The following is a 23,297-nucleotide window of genomic DNA, read 5'->3' as shown; positions in this document are numbered from 1 at the left end:
TGTGTGTGGAGGGAGCGTGTGTGTGTGTGTGGAGGGAGCATGTGTGTGTGGAGGGAGCGTGTGTGTGTGTGTGTGGAGGGAGCGTGTGTGTGTGTGTGGAGGGAGCGTGTGTGTGTGTGGAGGGAGCATGTGTGTGTGTGTGTGGAGGGAGCATGTGTGTGTGGAGGGAGGTGTGTGTGTGTGGAGGGAGCGTGTGTGTGTGTGGAGGGAGCGTGTGTGTGTGGAGGGATGTGTGTGTGTGTGTGTGGGGCGTGTGTGAGGGGCGTGTGTGTGTGTGTGTGGCGGGCGTGTGTGGTGTGGATGGCGTGTGGGGGGTGTGTGTGTGTGTGTGGAGGGCGTGTGTGTGTGTGGAGGGGTGTGTGTGTGTGGAGGGCGTGTGTGTGTGTGTGGAGGGCGTGTGTGTGTGTGGAGGGAGTGTGTGTGTGTGTGTGTGGAGGGCGTGTGTGTGTGTGTGGAGGGCGTGTGTGTGTGTGTGTGTGGCGGGCGTGTGTGTGTGTGTGGATGGCGTGTGTGTGGAGGGCGTGTGTGTGTGTGTGGAGGGCGTGTGTGTGTGTGTGGAGGGCGTGTGTGTGTGTGTGTGGAGGGAGTGTGTGTGGGGGGGCGGTGTGTGTGTGTGGAGGGAGCGTGTGTGTGTGGAGGCGTGGTGTGTGTGGAGGGCGTGTGTGTGTGTGTGGAGGGAGCGTGTGTGTGTGTGTGTGGAGGGAGCGTGTGTGTGTGGAGGGCGTGTGTGTGTGTGTGTGGAGGGCGTGTGTGGGGTGTGAGGGAGTGTGTGTGTGTGGATGGGGGTGTGTGTGGGAGGGCGTCTCGTGTGTGTGGGATGGGTGTGTGTGTGGTGTGTGGATGGCGTGTGTGTGTGTGGATGGCGTGTGTGTGTGTGGATGGGTGTGTGTGTGGAGGGCGTGTGTGTGTGTGGATGGCGTGTGTGTGTGTGGAGGGTGTGTGTGTGTGTGTGTGTGGAGGGAGTGTGTGTGTGTGGAGGAGGTGGTGTTGTGTGGAGCGTGTGTGTGTGTGGATGGCGTGTGTGTGTGGAGGGAGTGTGGGTGTGTGTGGAGGGAGTGTGTGTGTGTGGAGGCGTGTGTGTGTGTGTGGATGGCGTGTGTGTGTGTGGATGGCGTGTGTGTGTGTGTGGAGGGAGTGTGTGTGTGTGTGGTGGATGGCTGTGTGTGTGGTGGCGATGTGTGTGTGTGTGGAGGGAGTGTGTGTGTGTGTGTGGATGGGTGTGTGTGTGTGGATGGCGTGTGTGTGTGTGGAGGGAGTGTGTGTGTGTGTGGAGGGAGTGTGTGTGTGTGGAGGGGAGTGTGTGTGTGTGGATGGCGTGTGTGTGTGGTGGGAGTGTGTGTGTGTGTGGAGGGAGGGGTGTGTGGTGGTGTGGATGGGTGTGTGTGTGAGGGGGCGTGTGTGTGTGGAGGGCGTGTGTGTGTGTGGAGGAGTGTGTGTGTGTGTGGAGGGAGTGTGTGTGTGTGTGTGGAGGGGGTGTGTGTGTGGAGGGCGTGTGTGTGTGGAGGCGTGTGTGTGTGTGGAGGAGCGTGTGTGTGTGTGGCGGGCGTGTGTGTGTGTGGAGGGAGCGTGTGTGTGTGGAGGGCGTGTGTGTGTGTGTGTGGGCAGGGCGTGTGTGTGTGTGTGGGGAGGGCGTGTGTGTGTGGAGGCGTGTGTGTGTGTGGAGGGCGTGTGTGTGTGTGGAGGGCGTGTGTGTGTGGAGGGAGCGTGTGTGTGTGAGGGCGTGTGTGTGTGTGTGGGAGGGCGCGTGTGTGTGTGTGTGGAGGGCGTGTGTGTGTGTGGGGCGTGTGTGTGTGTGGAGGGCGTGTGTGTGTTGGAGGGCGTGTGTGTGGGGAGGGGTGTGTGTGTGTGTGGAGGGCGTGTGTGTGTGTGTGTGTGTGGTGTGTGGGGCGTGTGTGTGTGTGTGTGTGTGGAGGGCGTGTGTGTGTGTGTGGAGGGCGTGTGTGTGTGGAGGGCGTGTGTGTGTGGGGAGGGCGTGTGTGTGTGTGTGGAGGGCGTGTGTGTGTGTGTGGGGGCGTGTGTGTGTGTGGAGGGCGTGTGTGTGTGTGGAGGGAGCGTGTGTGTGTGTGTGGAGGGCGGGTGTGTGTGTGTGTGGAGGGCGTGTGTGTGTGTGTGTGGAGGTGTGTGTGTGTGGAGGGCGTGTGTGTGTGTGTGGAGGGTGTGTGTGTGGGGAGTGTGTGTGTGTGGGGAGGGTGTGTGTGTGTGGAGGGTGTGTGTGTGTGGAGGGTGTGTGTGTGGAGGTGTGTGTGTGTGGAAGGTGTGTGTGTGGAGGGAGTGTGTGTGGAGGGAGTGTGTGGGTGGGAGGGAGTGTGTGTGGAGGGCGGTGTGTGTGTGTGTGAGGGCGTGTGTGTGTGTGTGGAGGGAGTGTGCGTGTGGAGGGCGTGTGTGTGTGTGGAGGGCGTGTGTGTGTGTGTGGGAGGGCGTGTGTGTGTGTGGAGGGCGTGTGTGTGTGGGGAGGGCGTGTGTGTGTGGGGAGGGGTGTGTGTGTGTGTGTGGAGGGAGTGTGTGTGTGTGTGTGGAGGGAGTGTGTGTGTGTGTGGAGGGCGCGTGTGTGTGGGAGGGCGTGTGTGTGTGTGTGTGTGTGTGTGTGGAGGGAGGGTGTGTGTGTGTGTGTGTGGAGGGTGTGTGTGTGGAGGGAGCGTGTGTGTGTGGGGAGGCGTGTGTGTGTGTGTGTGTGTGGGGGAGGTGTGTGTGTGTGTGGGGAGGGCGTGTGTGTGTGGGGAGGGCGTGTGTGTGTGTGTGGAGGGAGTGTGTGTGTGGAGGGAGCGTGTGTGTGTGAGGGAGCGTGTGTGTGTGTGTGGAGGGAGCGTGTGTGTGTGTGGGAGGGCGCGTGTGTGTGTGTGGGGAGGGCGTGTGTGTGTGTGTGTGTGGGGAGGGCGTGTGTGTGTGTGTGTGGAGGGCGTGTGTGTGTGGGGAGGGCGTGTGTGTGGGGAGGTCGTGTGTGTGTGGGAGGGCGTGTGTGTGTGTGTGTGGAGGGCGTGTGTGTGTGGGGAGGTGTGTGTGTGGGGAGGGAGCGTGTGTGTGTGGGAGGGCGTGTGTGTGTGTGTGGGGAGGGCGTGTGTGTGTGGGGAGGTCGTGTGTGTGTGTGTGTGGAGGGAGCGTGTGTGTGGGGAGGGCGTGTGTGTGTGTGTGGGGAGGGCGTGTGTGTGTGGTGGAGGCGTGTGTGTGTGTGGATGGCGTGTGTGTGTGTGTCGAGGGCGTGTGTGTGTGTGGATGGCGTGCGTGTGTGTGTGTGTGGAGGGAGCGTGTGTGTGTGTGGAGGGCGTGTGTGTGTGTGGAGGGCGTGTGTGTGTGTGGAGGGCGTGTGTGTGTGGAGGGAGCGTGTGTGTGTGGAGGGAGCGTGTGTGTGTGTGTAGGGAGCGTGTGTGTGTGGAGGGCGTGTGTGTGTGTGGAGGGCGTGTGTGTGGAGGGAGCGTGTGTGTGTGTGAAGGGGGCGTGTGTGTGTGTGGAGGGTGTGTGTGTGTGGGGGGGCTGTGGTGTGTGGAGGGTGTGTGTGTGGAGGGTGTGGTGTGTGTGGAGGGAGCGTGTGTGTGTGTGTGAAGGGGGCGTGTGTGTGTGTGGAGGGGGTGTGTGTGTGGAGGGAGCGTGTGTGTGTGAAGGGTGGGTGTGTGTGTGAAGGGTGTGTGTGTGTGTGGAGGGAGTGTGTGTGTGTGGGGAGGGCGTGTGTGTGTGTGTGGGAGGGAGCGTGTGTGTGGAGGGAGCGTGTGTGTGTGTGTGGAGGGAGCGTGTGTGTGTGTGTGGAGGGAGCGTGTGTGTGTGGGGAGGGCGTGTGTGTGTGTGGGGAGGGCGTGTGTGTGGGGAGGGCGTGTGTGTGTGTGTGGAGGGCGTGTGTGTGTGTGTGTGTGGGGAGGGCGTGTGTGTGTGTGTGGGGAGGGCGTGTGTGTGGGAGGGGTGTGTGTGTGTGTGGGGAGGGCGTGTGTGTGGGGAGGGCGTGTGTGTGTGTGGAGGGCGTGTGTGTGTGTGTGTGGAGGGCGTGTGTGTGTGTGTGTGTGTGGAGGGCGGTGTGTGTGTGGATGGGTGTGTGTGTGGAGGGAGCGTGTGTGTGTGTGGAGGGCGTGTGTGTGTGTGGAGGGCGGTGTGTGTGTGGAGGGCGTGTGTGTGTGTGGGGGCGGTGTGTGTGTGTGTGGAGGGCGTGTGTGTGTGTGGGGGCGTGTGTGTGTGTGGAGGGAGCGTGTGTGTGTGTGTGTGTGGAGGGAGTGTGTGTGTGGAGGGAGCGTGTGTGTGGGGAGGGCGTGTGTGTGGGGAGAGTGTGTGGAGGAGCGTGTGTGTGTGGAGGGGTGGTGTGTGTGTGGAGGGGGTGTGTGTGTGGGGAGGGGTGTGGTGTGGAGGGCGTGTGTGTGTGTGTGGAGGAGCGTGTGTGTGTGTGGAGGCGTGTGTGTGTGTGGAGGGCGTGGTGTGTGTGGAGGGCGTGTGTGTGTGTGGAGGGCGTGGTGTGTGGAGGGGTGTGTGGGTGGGAGGGCGGTGTGTGTGTGAGGGCGTGTGTGTGTGTGTGTGTGTGGATGTGGCGTGTGTGTGTGTGTGTGGATGGCGTGTGTGTGTGTGTGTGTGTGTGTGGATGGCGTGTGTGTGTGTGTGTGTGGGGGCGTGTGTGTGTGTGTGTGTGTGTGGAGGGGGTGTGTGTGTGTGGAGGGGGCGTGGTGTGTGTGGGGAGGGCGTGTGTGTGTGTGTGTGGAGGGGGCGTGGTGTGTGTGTGTGTGTGGAGGGGTGTGTGTGTGTGGAGGGCGTGTGTGTGTGTGGAGGGGTGGGTGTGTGTGTGGAGGGCGTGTGTGTGTGTGTGTGGGGGCGTGTGTGTGTGTGTGTGTGTGGAGGGCGTGTGTGTGTGTGGGAGGGCGTGTGTGTGTGTGGAGGGCGTGTGTGTGTGGAGGGCGTGTGTGGTGGAGGGGGCGTGTGTGTGTGGAGGGGGCGTGTGTGTGGAGGGGGCGTGTGGTGGAGGGGGCGTGTGTGTGTGGAGGGGGCGTGTGTGTGTGTGGAGGGGGGTGTGTGTGTGTGGAGGGGGCGTGTGTGTGGTGGAGGGGCGTGTGTGTGTGGAGGGGGGTGTGTGTGTGATGGAGGGGGTGTGTGTGTGTGATGGGGGGTGTGTGTGTGTGTGATGGGGCGTGTGTGTGTGTGATGGGGCGTGTGTGTGTGTGGAGGGAGCGTGTGTGTGTGTGATGGGGCGTGTGTGTGTGTGGAGTGTGTGTGTGTGTGTGTGTGTGGAGGGCGCGTGTGTGTGTGTGGAGGGCGCGTGTGTGTGTGTGGAGGGCGTGTGTGTGTGTGGAGGGCGTGTGTGTGTGTGGGGCGTGTGTGCGTGTGGAGGGCGTGTGTGTGTGTGTGGAGGGCGTGTGTGTGTGTGGAGGGAACGTGTGTCTGTGGAGGGCGCGTGTGTGTATGTGGAGGGGGCGTGTGTGTGTGTGGAGGGCGCGTGTGTGTGTGGAGGGGTGTGTGTGTGTGGAGGAACGTGTGTCTGTGGAGGGCGCGTGTGTGTGTGTGGAGGGGTGTGGTGTGTGTGTGGAGGGGGTGTGTGTGTGTGGAGGGGGCGTGTGTGTGTGGAGGGGGCGTGTGTGTGGAGGGGGCGTGTGTGTGTGGAGGGGGCGTGTGTGTGTGGAGGGGGCGTGTGTGTGTGGAGGGGGCGTGTGTGTGTGGGGGGGTGTGTGTGTGTGGAGGGGGCGGTGTGTGTGTGGAGGGGGCGTGTGTGTGTGTGGAGGGGGCGTGTGTGTGTGTGGAGGGGGCGTGTGTGTGTGTGGAGGGGGCGTGTGTGTGGAGGGTCTGTGTGTGGAGGGTCTGTGTGTGGAGGGTCTGTGTGTGGAGGGTGTGCGCGTGTGTGTGGAGTGTGTGTGTGGGTGTGTATGTGTGGAGGGGGTTGGAGTGTTGGGGTGGAGGTGTTTGTGTGTGTATGGGGGTCTAGGACAACTCATCGCGGCCGACTCATCGCCGCTGACTCATCGCCAGCCCACCTCATCGCCAGCCAACTCATCGCCAGCCCAACTAAAAATTGAAATTCATGGTAATTCATGGTAAAAGCTGTTGGCGGCGGGTAACTTTTGAACGGCCCGCACCAAGCATTTGATAGATAGACCGGCCGGCGAAACAAGTTATATCACAGTTCAGACCGGTGGTATTTCAAATTCAATAAAAATTAGTGGAGGTTAAAAGACTTATTTAAAATTACCCGCCGCCGACAGCTTTTACCATGAATTAAATTTGAAATACCACCGGTCTGAACTGTGATATAACTTGGTTCGCCGGCCGGTCTATCTATCAAATGCTTGGTGCGGGCCGTTCAAACGTTACCTGCCGCCGACAGCTTTTATCATGAATTACCATGAATTTCAATTTTTAGTTGGGCTGGCGATGAGTTGGGCTGGCGATGAGTTGGGCTGGCGATGAGTTGGGCTGGCGATGAGTTGGGCTGGCGATGAGTTGGGCTGGCGATGAGTTGGCTGGCGATGAGTTGGGCTGGCGATGAGTTGGCTGGCGATGAGTTGGGCTGGCGATGAGTTGGCTGGCGATGAGTTGGGCTGGCGATGAGTTGGCTGGCGATGAGTTGGGCTGGCGATGAGTCAGCGGCGATGAGTCGGCGGCGATGAGTTGTCCCATTCCCGTGTATGGAGGAGGTGTGGGTGTGTGTGTGTGGAGGGTGTGTGTGTGTGTGGAGGGTGTGTGTGTGTGTGGAGGGGGTGTGTGTGTGGAGGGGGTGTGTGTGTGGAGGGTGTGTGTGTGTGGAGGGTGTGTGTGTGGAGGGTGTGTGTGTGTGTGGAGGGTGTGTGTGTGTGGAGGGTGTGTGTGGAGGGTGTGTGTGTGTGGAGGGTGTGTGTGGAGGGTGTGTGTGTGTGTGGAGGGTGTGTGTGTGTGGAGGGTGTGTGTGTGTGGAGGGTGTGTGTGTGTGTGGAGGGTGTGTGTGTGTGTGTGTGTGGAGGGTGTGTGTGTGTGTGGAGGGTGTGTGTGTGTGTGGAGGGTGTGTGTGTGTGTGGAGGGTATGTGTGTGGAGGGTGTGTGTGTGTGTGGAGGGCGTGTGTGGAGGGTGTGTGTGTGTGTGGAGGGTGTGTGTGTGTGTGGAGGGCGTGTGTGTGTGTGGAGGGCGTGTGTGTGTGTGGAGGGCGTGTGTGTGTGTGGAGGGCGTGTGTGTGTGTGGAGGGCGTGTGTGTGTGTGGAGGGTGTGTGTGTGTGGAGGGTGTGTGTGTGTGGAGGGTGTGTGTGTGTGGAGGGTATGTGTGTGTGTGGAGGGTGTGTGTGTGTGTGGAGGGTGTGTGTGTGTGGAGGGCGTGTGTGTGTGTGGAGGGCGTGTGTGTGTGTGGAGGGTGTGTGTGTGTGTGTGGAGGGTGTGTGTGGACAGGGTGTGTGTGTTTGTGGAGTGGGTGTGTGTGTGTGTGTGTGTATGTGTGGAGGGGGTTGGAGTGTTGGGGTGGAGGTGTGTGTGTGTGGGGGTAGTGTGTGGAGGGTGTGTGTGTGTGTGTGGAGGGGGTTGGAGTGTTGGGGTGGAGGTGTGTGTGTGTGTAGGGGGGGTGTGGAGTGTGTGTGGGGGTGGTGTGTGGGGGGTGTGGGGGTGGAGGTGTGTGTGGGAGGGGGGAGGTGTGTGTGTGTGGGGGGTTGATATGTGTATCTACATACATATATTAAATGTGTGTATGTATTTCTATATTAGCCTTCTATCCGTCGCTGGGAATGAATTGCCATTATCTTTTTCCTGTCCCCTTTGATTATGGGACCATGCTGAGACTGCAGCTAAATGAGCAAAGGTGCAACAAGGTGTAAAATCCATCTGTCAAAACATAGTCTGTGGCAGTTCACCCCAGTGTTGTTGAACATCAGCAGCACAGCCCCTCCCAACTGCAGTCCAGCTAATTTCGCTTTCGTGGTAACCAGCCTCCCCGAACAGGCGCCGGAATGTGGCGACTAGGGGCTTTTCACAGTAACTTCATTGAAGTCTACTCGTGACAATAAGCAATTTTCATTTCATGTCATTTCATGTTTGGTCAGTAGTCCTGCTCACTGGGCACCTCATTTGCAGATGTTGATGAATTTTGGGACAGTATGGAGGAGCAGGCTTGTCCACCAGGGCAGGCGGACGTGGACAGCCAGGCCCGAGCAGTCCAACTTCAGCGCTTGCGAGGAGCGGAGAAGCGGGCCGAGGAGGCTGAAGCGGCTTTTGAAAGGATTATGAACGATTTTGAAAAAATGAGGTGGGTTGAGTTTTTATCAAATTCTCTTTTCTGAGAGGTTGCATGTATTGTGCTGTAACACTAGAGGGAGCACTTCCTGCACATGTGCAGATGCAGTCTGGCATCACAGTCAGCAATGTCCTACCTGGCTGGATTTGGATTATCGAACGATATAGTAAAAGTGGTGCCATTAGGATAAATATGAGTGCAATGGAATCACATTTTAAAAATCAATACCGAATCAATCTTCTATTAAGATCGTGGAGCTGGTTCTGGCAGAGAGGGATCTCAACTCGACCGGACATTCAATTTACAATCTTTTAATGAATTTGGGGGGGGGAAGCAATAAAAAAAATATTTTTTGAATAAAATATAAAATTTCTCGAATTCACAACACAGTCGCACAGTGATTAGCACTGTTGTTTCCAAAGCTACCAAAAACATTACCAAGACGTGAAGCTCACAAGTGACTTTGTTTCGGGCGGCATGGTAGCACAGTGGTTAGCACTGTTGCTTCACAGCGTTGAGGGCCTGGGTTCGATTCCCGGCTTGGGTCACTGTCTGTGCGGACGGTCTGCACGTTCTCTCCGTGTCTGCCTGGGTTTCCTCCGGGTGCTCCGGTTTCCTCCCACAAGACCCGCAAGACGTGCTGTTGGGTGAATTGGACTGTCTGAATTCTCCCCCCGTGTACCCATGGGGCAGCAGGGTAGCATGGTGGTTAGCATAAATGCTTCACAGCTCCAGGGTCCCAGGTTCGATTCCCGGCTGGGTCACTGTCTGTGTGGAGTCTGCACGTCCTCCCCCTGTGTGCGTGGGTTTCCTCCGGGTGCTCCGGTTTCCTCCCACAGTCCAAAGATGTGCGGGTTAGGTGGATTGGCCATGCTAAATTGCCCGTAGTGTCCTAATAATAAGTAAGGATAAGGGGGGGTTGTTGGGTTACGGATATAAGGTGGATTCGTGGGTTTGAGTAGGGTGATCATGGCTCGGCACAACATTGAGGGCCGAAGGGCCTGTTCTGTGCTGTACTGTTCTATGTTCTATGTTCTATGTACCCGAACAGGCGCCGGAATGTGGCGACTAGAGGATTTTAACAGTAACTTCATTGCAGTGTTAATGTAAGCCTACTTGTGACGATAATAAAGATTATTATTATTGGGTGCTGACAAATTTCAATACAAATAGCAAAGCACTAACTGGCCTGTCCTCAACTCACTTACCTGCCTCGATAATCACAATTTCTCTCCAGGATTCAAAGGTATATATCCTACAATGTTTTTTGGTAGCTTGTTGCAGTTGATTCCAGTTAGGCAAAGTGAATCTTTACAACTTTGATTTGAATGTAATCTGCCCTGATAACATTGCCGCCCCACTCTGGATGAAGAATATCTGTGTTAACGCAGGCCCCGTTTCCTGGGATAAAACTGAAAGTCCCTGCTTGGTCTGCACCAGGTCCGGCACTGCACACTGACGAAAATGTTCTCTCCCTCCCATCGAATTGTTCCTTCAAGGCAGACAAACTTGCAGAGACTTTATATACTGCCACTGAATCTTGCAGCAGCTGCTGCGTTGTAATAAGATTTGTTTGAACAGCTGCTTTTATTGCAATTAAAATTTGCATATCCTTTGTGCTGGTATTCTGTGAGCGAACTGATAATTGGTCGTGACTGGGGAAATCTGTAACTTGGCTTTTGAACCAGCAGAGGGTGTCAGAGCATTAAAAGGCTTGCAAGTTTATTGGCCAACTTCTGTTGTTGTAGAATTGTTCGTGGTTCAGTGAGCGTGCCTCAAGGGTGTGTTTTAAATTGATTACAGACAATATGTGCAGGATTTTGTGATAAATGCGGATGCCAGAACTGGTACATCAGCCGCAAACACTGTGGCAGACCTGCGGGAGGATGAGGACAGTGTCTACTTCAGCTCCTATGGGCACTACGGCATACATGAGGAAATGCTGAAGGTGAGTTACACTCAAACAGCCACATCGGGTTGAGTTTTCACATGGGAACAAGAGAGACTGCTCGATTCTTCCCAGGGCCCCGAAATATGAACCCACCTAGTGCTTTCAAACCTGATCGTGGCTCTTTTTGCTTCCATTGTCTGCCCAATGTCTGATGCCGCAGAATGAGCGTCCAATTCTCTTGAGTTAACCGTCATTATCAAGAGGTTGCTGCAAGAAATTTTGTGTGTGTGTAGGCGCAACTATTTTGCATTTATTAAAGTGGAAATCATCCGGGTGACGATTCCAATTTCACAAGACTGTCTTTTGTCAACTCCCTTGTTTCCAATCTCAATAATGACACGAATGAAACTTCGAGGGCTGGATTCTCCGTTTCAGCGGCTAAGTGCGAGAACGGAGAATTCACGGGAGTTTTGACGACCACAGAATTGGCGCCGATCCCTCACCGATTCCCGGCTCCCGCACCGAAAACGGCCGGAGAATGGCCGTGTCCCTGGCCGCGCAGTCTTGCCGTGCAAGGCGCCGGCCGAACCCGACACGCTATCTTTGACCCCACAGGCCATCCCACACCAGTGCCCCCAGCCCTCGCGGAAGCCCGCCCCCGGCCAGCGGCACAGATCCCAGCTGGCAGTTGCCTGGACCTTAAGCTCGGCAATATTCCCCCCCCCCACACCTCTCTGCTCTCTCTCTCTCATGCTTCCTTCCCTACACCTCTCTGCTCTCTCTCTCATGCTTCCTTCCCTACGCCTCTCTGCTCTCTCTCTCTCATGCTTCCTTCCCTACACCTCTCTGCTCTCTCTCTCATGCTTCCTTCCCTACGCCTCTCTGCTCTCTCTCTCACTCATGCTTCCTTCCCTACACCTCTCTGCTCTCTCTCTCTCATGCTTCCTTCCCTACACCTCTCTGCTCTCTCTCTCTCTCTCATGCTTCCTTCCCTACACACCTCTGCTCTCTCTCTCTCATGCTTCCTTCCCTACACCTCTCTGCTCTCTCTCTCTCATGCTTCCTTCCCTACACCTCTCTGCTCTCTCTCTCTCTCATGCTTCCTTCCCTACACCTCTCTGCTCTCTCTCTCTCATGCTTCCTTCCCTACACCTCTCTGCTCTCTCTCTCTCATGCTTCCTTCCCTACACCTCTCTGCTCTCTCTCTCTCTCTCTCATGCTTCCTTCCCTACACCTCTCTGCTCTCTCTCTCTCTCTCTCATGCTTCCTTCCCTACACACCTCTGCTCTCTCTCTCTCATGCTTCCTTCCCTACACCTCTCTGCTCTCTCTCTCATGCTTCCTTCCCTACACCTCTCTGCTCTCTCTCTCTCTCTCATGCTTCCTTCCCTACACACCTCTGCTCTCTCTCTCTCATGCTTCCTTCCCTACACCTCTCTGCTCTCTCTCTCATGCTTCCTTCCCTACACCTCTCTGCTCTCTCTCTCATGCTTCCTTCCCTACACCTCTCTGCTCTCTCTCTCATGCTTCCTTCCCTACACCTCTCTGCTCTCTCTCTCATTCTTCCTTCCCTGCACCTCTCTGCTCTCTCTCTCTCATGCTTCCTTCCCTACACCTCTCTGCTCTCTCTCTCATGCTTCCTTCCCTATACCTCTCTGCTCTCCCTCTCTCATGCTTCCTTCCCTGCACCTCTCTGCTCTCTCTCTCATGCTTCCTTCCCTATACCTCTCTGCTCTCTCTCTCTCATGCTTCCTTCCCTGCACCTCTCTGCTCTCTCTCTCATGCTTCCTTCCCTATACCTCTCTGCTCTCTCTCTCTCATGCTTCCTTCCCTGCACCTCTCTACTCTCTCTCTCTCATGCTTCCTTCCCTGCACCTCTCTGCTCTCTCTCTCATGCTTCCTTCCCTGCACCTCTCTGCTCTCTCTCTCATGCTTCCTTCCCTACACCTCTCTGCTCTCTCTCTCTCATGCTTCCTTCCCTACGCCTCTCTGCTCTCTCTCTCATGCTTCCTTCCCTACACCTCTCTGCTCTCTCTCTCATGCTTCCTTCCCTATACCTCTCTGCTCTCTCTCTCTCATGCTTCCTTCCCTACACCTCTCTGCTCTCTCTCTCTCATGCTTCCTTCCCTACACCTCTCTGCTCTCTCTCTCGCATGCTTCCTTCCCTACACCTCTCTGCTCTCTCTCTCTCCCATGCTTCCTTCCCTACACCTCTCTGCTCTCTCTCTCATGCTTCCTTCCCTACACCTCTCTGCTCTCTCTCTCATGCTTCCTTCCCTACACCTCTCTGCTCTCTCTCTCATGCTTCCTTCCCTATACCTCTCTGCTCTCTCTCTCTCATGCTTCCTTCCCTACACCTCTCTGCTCTCTCTCTCTCATGCTTCCTTCCCTACACCTCTCTGCTCTCTCTCTCTCATGCTTCCTTCCCTACACCTCTCTGCTCTCTCTCTCTCATGCTTCCTTCCCTACACCTCTCTGCTCTCTCTCTCTCCCATGCTTCCTTCCCTACACCTCTCTGCTCTCTCTCTCATGCTTCCTTCCCTACACCTCTCTGCTCTCTCTCTCTCCCATGCTTCCTTCCCTGCACCTCTCTGCTCTCTCTCTCATGCTTCCTTCCCTACACCTCTCTGCTCTCTCTCTCTCATGCTTCCTTCCCTACACCTCTCTGCTCTCTCTCTCTCCCATGCTTCCTTCCCTGCACCTCTCTGCTCTCTCTCTCATGCTTCCTTCCCTAAAAGACAGTCTTCAAAAACCTACCTCGATGCCCAAGTTTTTGGGCATCAAACCCAATATCACCTTGTGACAATAAAGATTATTTTTGGACTGGTTTAGCTCAGTGGGCTAGACAGCTGGTTTGTGATCTGGACCAAGGCCAGCAACGCGGTTAAATTCCCGTACCAGCTTACTCGAACAGGCGCTGGAATGTGGCGACTAGGGGCTTTCCACAGCAAGTTCATACTTGTGACAATAAAAGATTATTATTATTATTATCTTGCGTGGCTCAGTGCCGCACTTTGTTTTATAATGCTCCCGCGGAGTGCTTTGGTATCAGTGTGTTAAAGGTGCTGTAGAAACATAAGTTGTTGTTGAACCTGCGCACCGTTACAGAAATGGATCACTAAGGGCTGATGGAAGGTCGGCCTCTCTCCGTGAATTGAAATGCAAAAGTGAGAAAGTCCCTTGTGCACGCCCTTCGTCAGAGCCCCCTCGGCGTATCGCCTTCAGCTTCCAACACTCAATCTCAGGAAGGATGTACTGGAGGTACGGCCCTGGTCACCCAGAACGATGCCAGAGCTTAAAGTGTTAAACTATGAGGTCAGGTTGCATAAACTGGGTGCGTAACCCCTGGAGCTGAGGGGGGGGGGGGGGGGGGGGGGGGGGCGATCAAGCATGCTGGTTAAAAATGACAAAAAAAAGGATTGGGAAGCTGCTTCCTGTGATGGCCTGTTCTGTCCAGCAGCGGAATTCCGATGCACTTTGTCCACATGAGGTAGCGGAAATCTAGAACTCTGCTCCCAAATGGCTGTGGATTACTGGGTCAAATTGAAATTTTCAAGACCGATTCTTACTGAGCAACGGGTATCGAGGGATATGGGACGAAGGCAGTAGAATAGGGTCGAGGTTGCCGGCCAGCTCCAATGTCACCGACAAACGAGTGGCTAAGCCGTTACCTGTGAGGTGGCCAGACTGGGGCTGGGGGAGGAAATGAAATGGATTCTCTCTTGGTTTTTTGTTTGTTACACAGTGAAGAGGAAATGACTGTACTTGAGCAGTGGTGATTGGAACCTCATTGGGGGCTGTCATTGATTATCTTCAGGCAGAGCTAAAGGTTGACGACTCTTGGCTCTGTAACTCGCATCACTTTCCGCCCCAGTGCCTCGACAATTGACATTCCTCCTGGATGTCTGAGTAAATTCAGCTGCCAGATGGCGTTCTTGTTGGGACTGTTCTGATGCTGGCTTCACTCACTGCCATCTATGTGTAATTCAGCTGCTAAACCCAATACAATTCACAGAATTTCTAATTTTATCCAATTACTGAAGCCCGCAGGACAAAACAAAACTCCCAAATTGCAACCCTGAAATTTATACGCTTTATCTCTCCCGCACCTTTTACTTTACGACTAAAATTTCCTTCTCAATGGGGACGTCGTAAGGTTCAACGTTCAGCGATACCTTCTTTTTGTTTTGCTCAGACCAGGTAGATTTTCTGTCTCCGATGGCGCAGCAGGAATGCCCCAACTTGTCTAAAATTGCTCACGGCGGAGGTCTGGACTCTGGCTCCTCGGAGATTGCAGGAGTGTTTTTGTTGTGGGGTTGGATCACTTAACGCTGGTCCAGATTTAAAGGCCATTCCCCACTGCAGTGAATGCGGCAGCGCAACGAAGCATCTGGATTCTCTGTGCAAACTGACTTCAAGGTGGCTATGAAGGGATTGTGACCCAAAGTGGCTCCTGCAATAGTATCAGTTTGTGACAGAAAACAAATGTAGTGTATGTCTATAAATACATAATAATATCGGGTGCGATTCAACAGACTTAAAGCAAAATCAGCTTTCAGTCATGTTTCATAGAATCATAGAATTTACAGAGCAGAAGAAGGCCATTCGGCCCATCGAGTCTGCAACGGCCCTTGGAAAGGGCGGCCTACTTAAGCCCACACCTCCACCTTATCCCCGTAACCCAGTAACCCCACCTAACCTTTTTGGACACTGAGGGACAATATAGCATGCCCAATCCACCTAACCTGCACATCACTGGACTGTGAGGAGAAACCGGAGCACCCGGACGAAACCCACGCAGACACGGGGGAGAAAAAAAGGTTAGGTACGTTTACTGGGTTGCGGGGACAGGCTGGAGGCATGGTCTTAAGTTGGGTGCTCTTTTAAGGGCCGGTATAGACTCGATGAGTGGAATGGCCTCCTGCACTGTAAAATCTATGATTCTATAATTTGCAAACTCCACACAGACAGTCACCCGAGGTCGGAATCGAACCCGGGTCCCTGGCGCTGTGAGCCACTTGAACAGTCTGCAGAGAATATTTGGTAGTGTGCATTTCCGACTGAAAGTACTTCCTCCAATGAATTCTTTACTCGTGGATTTGAATATTTAAGCCATGCTTCATTTCAGTCCCTCCACCACCGAAGCAAAGTGGCAGCGGTGTGAACCATGTACAAGATGCACTGCAGCAACTCGGTGAGGCAGATCCGACAGCGCCTCCCAACTCCGTGGCTTCCACCACCAGAAGGGCAGCGGACACGTGGGAACGCCACCCCCTGCAATTTCCCCTCCCGAGTCACTCACCATCCCGACTTGTGAATAAATCGGCCGTTCCTTCACTGTCGCTGGATCTAAATCTATGGACTCCCTTCCTAACAGCACTGCGGGTGCACCTACGTCAGATGCAGCCATTCACAAAAGCGGCTCGGCGACACCTCCTCATGGGCAATGAGAGATGGGCAATATTAATGGCCGGCGACGCTCACATTTCAAGAACAGATATAAAAGAGTCACCTTGGCCCAAAATCTAACAAAAGAAAATGATTCTGCAAAGGATTGTATACCATCCCTGGTGGGGATGGGGGATCAAATTCATTTTCAAACACTTAATTTAAGAGTTGGAACATTTCCAATATTTTGCTGCTTTCAATTTTGGGTAAATGAAGCTTTGGTTTGGGGATAGGATGTGGAGTAGACAAAGACAGAAACATGCATAATCCTGAGAAAACAGCCTTATTTGTGACTTTGTCAATGCATGCAAGAAAATAATCAGCTATGATATTGTCTGTAGAACAAGGATAACAGAAAAGCCTATGAATGTTTTGGCAATTGGTACAGATCATGGTTCACTGTTTAAACTGCTTGTCTGCTTGACTAAATTCGCAGGACAAAGTGCGGACGGAGAGCTACAGGGATTTCATGTACTGCAATCCACATATTTTCAAGGACAAGGTAAGTGCAAGGCAACCGGCGGTGCACTAACCGGAGTGCTTAGTTAGTGGCCTCCCGACTAGATGATCACTGGCCATAGAATTTGTCTGTGAAAGGATTTGATTCAATAGTGCCGGAGTTTATTACGTGTGGATGTTTTTCCAGAGAGTAGCGAGAACTGGTGTGTGCTGATAACGCAAGTACAGATCATTGTTGTCATTGTGCTGTACAGTATCCCATAGCTGTTATCTACGACGTATAATGGGACAGATGGGGAAAGCAATTTTGAGTTGTGTATTTGCACCTTGCTTGTAGGACCTGGAAAGTACTTAGAAACGTGGGAATGTACAGGATGGCAGTCCGTCTGGCTGATCGAAAAGTGCAAAGAAAAGCACACTATGCTCCCACCTCGTACACTTTGTTTTGCTAGTAGACCTTTCAGTTTCCTCCTGCAAACACTGCTTCCCCCTCACTCCAGACTCACGTGAGCCACTCTACACGGGAGGTGCTCAAATCTGAAACCTCTGCCCACCTTCTCTTTACTCAGCTGGACTCTGCGCTCCCTGCGGTTAAAGTTATCTGCGTTCAGTTACCGATACTATTTGGAATCTTGAGGTCTTCAATCAGCTCTGTCCTTTATCCAGTAATTGCCCAGAAGCGCTAACTTCCTCTGGACAATTGTGCTGGGCTGGGGACCATCTGACGGAAGGGATTTAAATCATTGACTTAGGATAGTTTCGCTAGTTTTACCCTGAACGTTACTCTGAAAAAGATAGGGGGAAAAGAAAATCACTTCTAACTCCAGAGTAACTATTTAAACACCCAGACTGTGCATACATACTGCCCCCCCGACCTGACCCACTTCCTGACTCGCCCCTCCTCCCTCCTGCTGTGACCAGGCCCAACCTGAGTCCCCACCCTGACCTGACACTCCTGGTCCCGACCTGCCCCCCTGGTGCATCCTGGGTTGACCTGCGCCCCCCACCCCCCCCCCCCTCCCGCACACCCCATTGTCTGAATGTCTGAACCGCATATCCTCCCTATAAATTGTCCCATTAAACACCACCTTTACGGCAGCTTGTGTAAAAAGGGGCATTTCTTACCTCTCTGCACCCCAGATTGTCTACAGTGCAGAAGGAGACCATTCGGCCCATCGGGTCTGCAATGATCCTCTGAAAGAGCGCCCTGCCTCACCCCGCCCTATCCCCTAACCCCACCTAACCTGCACATCTTTGAACTGTGGGAGGAAACTGGAGCACTTGGAGGAAACCCACGCAGACACTGGGAGAACGTTGATTCGGAGGTGAAAGGGTTGACGTATGAGGAGAGATTGAACAGTTTGGGTTTATACTCACTGGAGTTTAGAAGAATGAGAGGGGATCTGATCGAGGGATGTAAAATACTCAGAGGTATTGATAAAGTAAACATAGACTAAATGTTCCCCCTTGTCGGACAATCTAGAACGAGAGGTCACAGATATAGGTTGAGCGGCGGTAGATTTAGAACTGAGATGAGGAGGGACTACTTCTCGCAGAGGGTGGTGAATTTGTGAAACTCGCTGCACCCATAGTGCGGTGGAGTTGGAGTCATTAATTGGTTTCAAGAAGGAGATAGATATATTTCTGATATAAAAAACACTTAAAGGGGCTATGGGGAACAGGCAGGAAGGTGGATTTGAGACCAGGAAGAGATCATCCATGATCTGATTGAATGGCGGAGCAGGCTCGAGGGGCTGAATTGCCGACTTCTGCTCCTCAACTCCACACAGGCAGTCACCCAAGGCTAGAATCAAACCCAGGCCCCTGGTGCTGTGAGGCAGCAGTGCTAGCTGTTGTGCCACTGATGCAGCATGGGGGGGGGGGTAGTCTCCGCTGCTCCTGTCTCACCCAGCCTGAGGAAGATTGGACGGGACCAAAGAGCAAATGCTGGAAAGTCTCAGCAGATCTGGCAGCATCCGTAGGGAGAGAAAAGAGCTAACGTTTCGAGTCCAGGTGACCCTTTGGCAAAGCGTGCTGTTCTCAGCAAAGGACTCAGTTTTGCACCCTTCCGTCCGCACCTCAATGAATTCCGGGCTCAATATGATGTTGAACTCTTCTTTTGTTGCCTTCGTCTCCAGGCCCACATCTTTGGGCAAGGGTGTACCCCCACCCCCCCCACCCCCGTTCCACAGATTCTTCCATCTGCCTCCAACATTCTGTCTCCAAGTGGGTACCCCCACCGGGACAATTGCCTGCTCTCGATCTTTTCATTTGAGGACTGGCCGTCTTAATTTTTCTGCCCCCCTCACCCATTCCAACATCTCTCCTTCCGAACTTTCTGCTCTTCACTCAGTCAGGTCTCAGCTTTGACACAGAGTGATCTGGACTCGAAACGTTAGCTCTTTTCTCTCCCGACAGATGCTGCCAGACCTGCTGAGATTTTCCAGCATTTTCTCTTTGGTTTCCGATTCCAGCATCCGCAGTAATTTGCTTTGATCCAGGTTGGGCAAGACGGGGGCTTTGCAATTACACCGAGGGTCGCAAAGTCCGACGAGAGAGGCAATTCACTGGAGATTTCCGCTCTGAGGAAGTTAATATCTTTGGATAAGGAAATCTATCAATCTTGGATTAAAAATTTACCATTGATCTAATATCAATTGCTTTTAGTGAAGAGAATTCCAAACTTTTACCACCCATAGAATCATGGAATCCTTACAGTGCAGAAGGAGGATTTTTGGCCCATCGAGTCTGCACAAACTCTCCAAAAGAGTACCCTACCCAGGCCCACTCCTCTGTGCTTCCCCTGTAACCCCACGCACTGATCATGGTCAACGCCCCTAACCTGCATTTCTTTTGGACTGTGGGAGGAAACCGGAGCACCCGGAGGAAACCCACGCAGACACTGGGAGAACGTGCAGACTCCACACAGTCACCCAAGGCTGGAATTGAACCCGGGACTCTGGCGCTGTGAGGCAGATGTGCTGCCCACTCTGCTACTGCACATCCCTTGTGTGTATCCTAATTTCACTCTTGACATTCCCGCCATGGCCCAAATTGTGTAGCATGTGGAGCTGAACCAGTGCTCTGTAGAAGCAGTCTGTCCCTCTGGCAACATGCCCGAGAACCATGTTCAGTCTGCAGTCGCACACTGCTGATGTTTCTGAGGAACTTTACTTCTAAAAGTATGTGCCTGTTGTGTCCTTTAGCCTGTAGTTGTTGTTTTTGTAGCCCATCCACTTCCATCTCCCCCATCTCCCCCATCTCTCCATTCTCACCATTTTGCATTTGCCCAAATTGAACCCGTGATCCTTGGTGAGTTGCTGCAGTGCGTCTTGCAAACTGTACACATGGCTGCGCATTGGTGGTGGAGGGAGTGTTTGTGGATGCCGTGGATATCAGGTGGAATGCTTTGTCCAGGATGGTGTCAAGCTCATTGAGTGTTGGAAGCTGCACTCGTCCAGGCAAGTGGAGAGTATTCCATCACAATCCTGACTTGTGCCTTGGCGGACAGGCTTTGTGAAGTCAGGAGGTCAGTTACTTGCCTCAGGATTCCTACCCTCTGACCTACTCTTGTAGCCACAGCATTTATGTGGCTAGTCCAGTTCAGTTCCGGGTCTGTGGTAACCCCGCAGGTGAACTTAGTTTTGCTCCTGCCTCCTGCCAATTCTATGATGTGCAGTTTAAACAATCGGAGCCCGAGCACTGATCCCTGAACACCCTCTAATCATCTCTTTGCATTCAAATCAACACCATATACATATGGGAGGTCTTGTTGCTCAGTGGGCGGCATCCCTGCCTCTGAGCCTGAAGCTCCAGGTTCGAATCCCACTCCAGGATTGACGGCCAAGGAAGGTGCGTCCATAATGCGGCCAAACAGGTTGCGTGTCAACCTACAAATCCTTCTCACGCCATTGGCTGGTGGTAAGAGTGGAAGAGACTGGTGGTCAACAACACTTGATGTGGAGCAGTGCTTCACAAGCTATAAGCCTCTGGCGATAGACTAGTGACCTGTGACAGGAATATTCATGAAAGTCTGTCCTGGTGGACCATTAGGTGCGGGAAGAGAATTGGGAAAGGAACTGTATCTCAATTCCAGAACATCACTACAAGACTTCCTTTGGGTCGTACCCATGTCCAACCATCTTCAGCTGCTTTATCAATGACCTCCCTTCCTCATAAGGTCCGAAGTGGGGATGTTCGGGCCAGCACGTTGGCACAGTGGTTAGCACTGCTCCCTCACGGCGCCGAGGTCCCCGGTTCCATCCTGGCTCTGGGTCATTGTCTGTGTGGAGTTTGCACATTCTCCCCGTGTTTGCATGGGTTTCATCCCCCACAACCCAAAGATGTGCAGGGTAGGTTGATTGGCCACGCTAAATTGCTCCTTAATTGGAAAAAATAAAACAAATTGGATACTCTAAATTTAAAAAAAAGAAGGGATGTTCGCAGATGACTGCACCATGTTCAGCGTCATTCGTGAATCCTCAGATAATGAAGCAGTCCATGTTCAAATGCAGCAAGACCTGGACAACATCCAGGCTTGGGCTGACAAGAGAGGATCTAACCATCGCCCCTTGACATTCAATGGCATTACCATTGCTGAATCCCCCACAACTCTCCATTTGCCTGGATGAGTGCAACAACACTCAAGAAGCTCAACACCATCCAGGACAAAGTAGCCCGCCTGATTGCTCCCCCTTCCACAAACATTCAAACCCTCCACCACCGACAAACATTGGCAGCCGTGTGTACCATCTACAAGATGCAGTGCAGTAACTCACCAAGGTTCCTTAGGCAGCACCTTCCAAACCCACGACCACTACCATTTAGAAAGACAAGAGCCGCAGATACCTGGGAACCCCACCACCTGGAGGTTCCCCTCCAAGTCACTCACCACCCTGACTTCGAAATAAATCGGCGCTCGGGCAAAATCCTGGAACTCCCTCCCAAACAGCACAGTGGGTGTACCTACACCTGAAGGGCGTCAACGGTTCAAGAGGGCAGCTCACCACCACCTTCTGAAGGGCAACTAGGGATGGGCAATAAATGCTGGCCGAACCAGCGACGCCCACATCCTGTAAATGAATTTTAAATAAGCCATATCCATATATACTGCCCCCATTCCCCCACTCTTTGCTTCAGATTAAGTTCATATCTGAAACATTTCAGGAGCCTTCTTCACCCCAGTCGATGCCTCTGAACACGTGGTCCAATCCCTGGTTGAAGTGAGTCGGGTCCACATGCTATTCACTGAATTCATTGTCTCTTTGAAGGAGCCCTCTAGATTTGTTAATGAGACGATCTTCTTTCTGCAAGGCCATAGAACATGGAACATATAGTGCAGAAGGAGGCCATTCAGCCCGTCGAGTGTGTACCCACCCACTTAAGCCCTCACTTCCACCCTATCCCCGTAATCCAATAACCCCACCTGACCTTTTGGACACAAAGGGACAATTTAGCATGGTCAATCCACCTAACCTGCACATCTTTGGACTGTGGGAGGAAACCGGAGCACCGGGAGGAAGCCCATGCAGACACGGGGAGAAAGTACAAACTCCACATAGACAGTCACCTTCGGCCAGAATTGAACCCGGGACCCTGGAGCTGTGAGGCAGCAGTGCTAACCCACCCTGCCGCCCCAAATCAAGCTTTGCCACTTGGTGAACATTCTGCGCCGTCTGCAGTTTTCGTCAAAAATAAGGCCACCAATTTATTTGCTTGATGAGAAAATGGGCACAATTGTGGAATGTGATTCGCAAAATACTCGTGAAAAGTTCTGGAATCCTGCGGCATAAAAGTAGAACTTGATTATTCAATTACTGGGAGTCACTGGACTTAATTATAAAGAGACAAACACTGTGCAGCATCCCAAAGGCATGGTAGAAATCCTGCTATCCTCTGTCAGCGAAATGAAATTTGACCCATGCAGAAATCGTAAATCAGTGTGGCAACTTGTACATGATTAATCTTATTTTATCTTATTTTAACAGTCTATCAGGCCAGTGGGGATCCGTGTCCCTTTGAAACCAAAATATGTTGTCACTAGTTTGAAGAAAAATAGTTAGGCGAAGCTGGGTAGGAAGCGCAGCTCAACCAGATCAATACAAGGAACATTCTTTGATTTATTCTTGGGCCATCAGCAACGATGGCTAAGCTCCATGTCTCGTTGTCCCGATTTTACTGTTAAATGCAGTTTATGACCTGTATTGGTTATTTGATAACATTTATTCCAATGTCGAAAGACCAGCAACTTTTTAAAACGAATCCTCGCAATGTCAACAGCGGGGAAACTGATTGACAAGATTTCATTTTTAAAAAACTTTTACTGTAACAAACAAAGCAAAACCGACATAGTTCAAACATTAATTAACAGGCGAGTGATGCTTTGAATAAGAAGTTCACTTTAAGTAGTCGATGCTAGGGCAACATGGTGGTGCAGTGGTTAGCACAGCAGTCTCACGGCGCCGAGGTCCCAGGTTCGATCCCGGCTCTGGGTCACTGTCCGTGTGGAGTTTGCACATTCTCCCCGTGTCTGCGTGGGTTTCGCCCCCACAGCCCAAAGATGTGCAGGGTAGGTGAATTGGCCTTGCTAAATTGCCCCTTAATTGGAGAAAATTAATTGGGTACTCTAAATATATTTTTAAAAAATTTAAAAAAAATGTAGTCGATGCAATAAAGATACAAATGACTAATCCACAAGCACCTGCATCACTCCGTGCAAACATGTCGCAACACATACGCTTCTGAAGTTCTCTAGCTTGGCTTCTGGCACTTTCCATTCAACTAATTTGGCCCTTGGGCGCATACACCAGCTGAGGTTTCCATTTGAGGTTCCCGGATAGAGTTAACATCGACAAGATCCACATGTACAATTCTGGTCATGTTAGTTCCGATGATGTAGCTTTGCAGAGTTCCTTTTCAACCAGCCATCCAACAACAAGTCGTTCCACGATCTGGGCCTCTGATACAACCTCTAAGCTTTTTGTCATATTTGAGCTATTCACACCACTTTTGGGATTCAGTCCCTGTTATCTTGCAGCACGGTAGCATTGTGGTTAGCACAATGGCTTCACAGCTCCAGGGTCCCAGGTTCGATTCCGGCTTGGGTCACTGTCTGTGCGGAGTCTGCACATCCTCCCCGTGTGTGCGTGGGTTTCCTCCCACAGTCCAAAGATGTGCAGGTTAGGTGGATTGGCCATGATAAATTGCCCTTAGTGTCCAAAATTGCCCTTAGTGTTGGGTGGGGTTACTGGGTTATGGGGATAGGGTGGAGGTGTTGACCTTGGGTAGGGTGCTCTTTCCAAGAGCCGGTGCAGACTCGATGGGCCGAATGGCCTCCTTCTGCACTGTAAATTCTAT

The 23,297-nt window shown here is 52.8% G+C and overlaps 1 protein-coding gene across 4 annotated transcripts in view; it reads left to right on the top strand.

The window, feature by feature from the left end:
• Positions 1 to 23,297, top strand: part of prmt3 (protein arginine methyltransferase 3) — a 273,568-nt gene that overhangs the window by 47,353 nt on the left and 202,918 nt on the right. For all 4 annotated transcript variants that reach the window (XM_038808358.1, XM_038808357.1, XM_038808355.1 and 1 more), the window contains exons 6-8: positions 7,985 to 8,156; positions 9,948 to 10,092; positions 15,919 to 15,984. In XM_038808358.1, the coding sequence (XP_038664286.1) occupies positions 7,985 to 8,156; positions 9,948 to 10,092; positions 15,919 to 15,984 (383 nt within the window). The remainder of the gene's footprint in view (positions 1 to 7,984; positions 8,157 to 9,947; positions 10,093 to 15,918; positions 15,985 to 23,297) is intronic.

This window comes from Scyliorhinus canicula, chromosome 9 (assembly GCF_902713615.1).
Source record: "Scyliorhinus canicula chromosome 9, sScyCan1.1, whole genome shotgun sequence".
Taxonomy (NCBI): Eukaryota; Metazoa; Chordata; class Chondrichthyes; order Carcharhiniformes; family Scyliorhinidae; genus Scyliorhinus; species Scyliorhinus canicula.
Note: the sequence above shows the minus strand (reverse complement) of the source record. Positions and strands in the feature narration are given on the sequence as shown.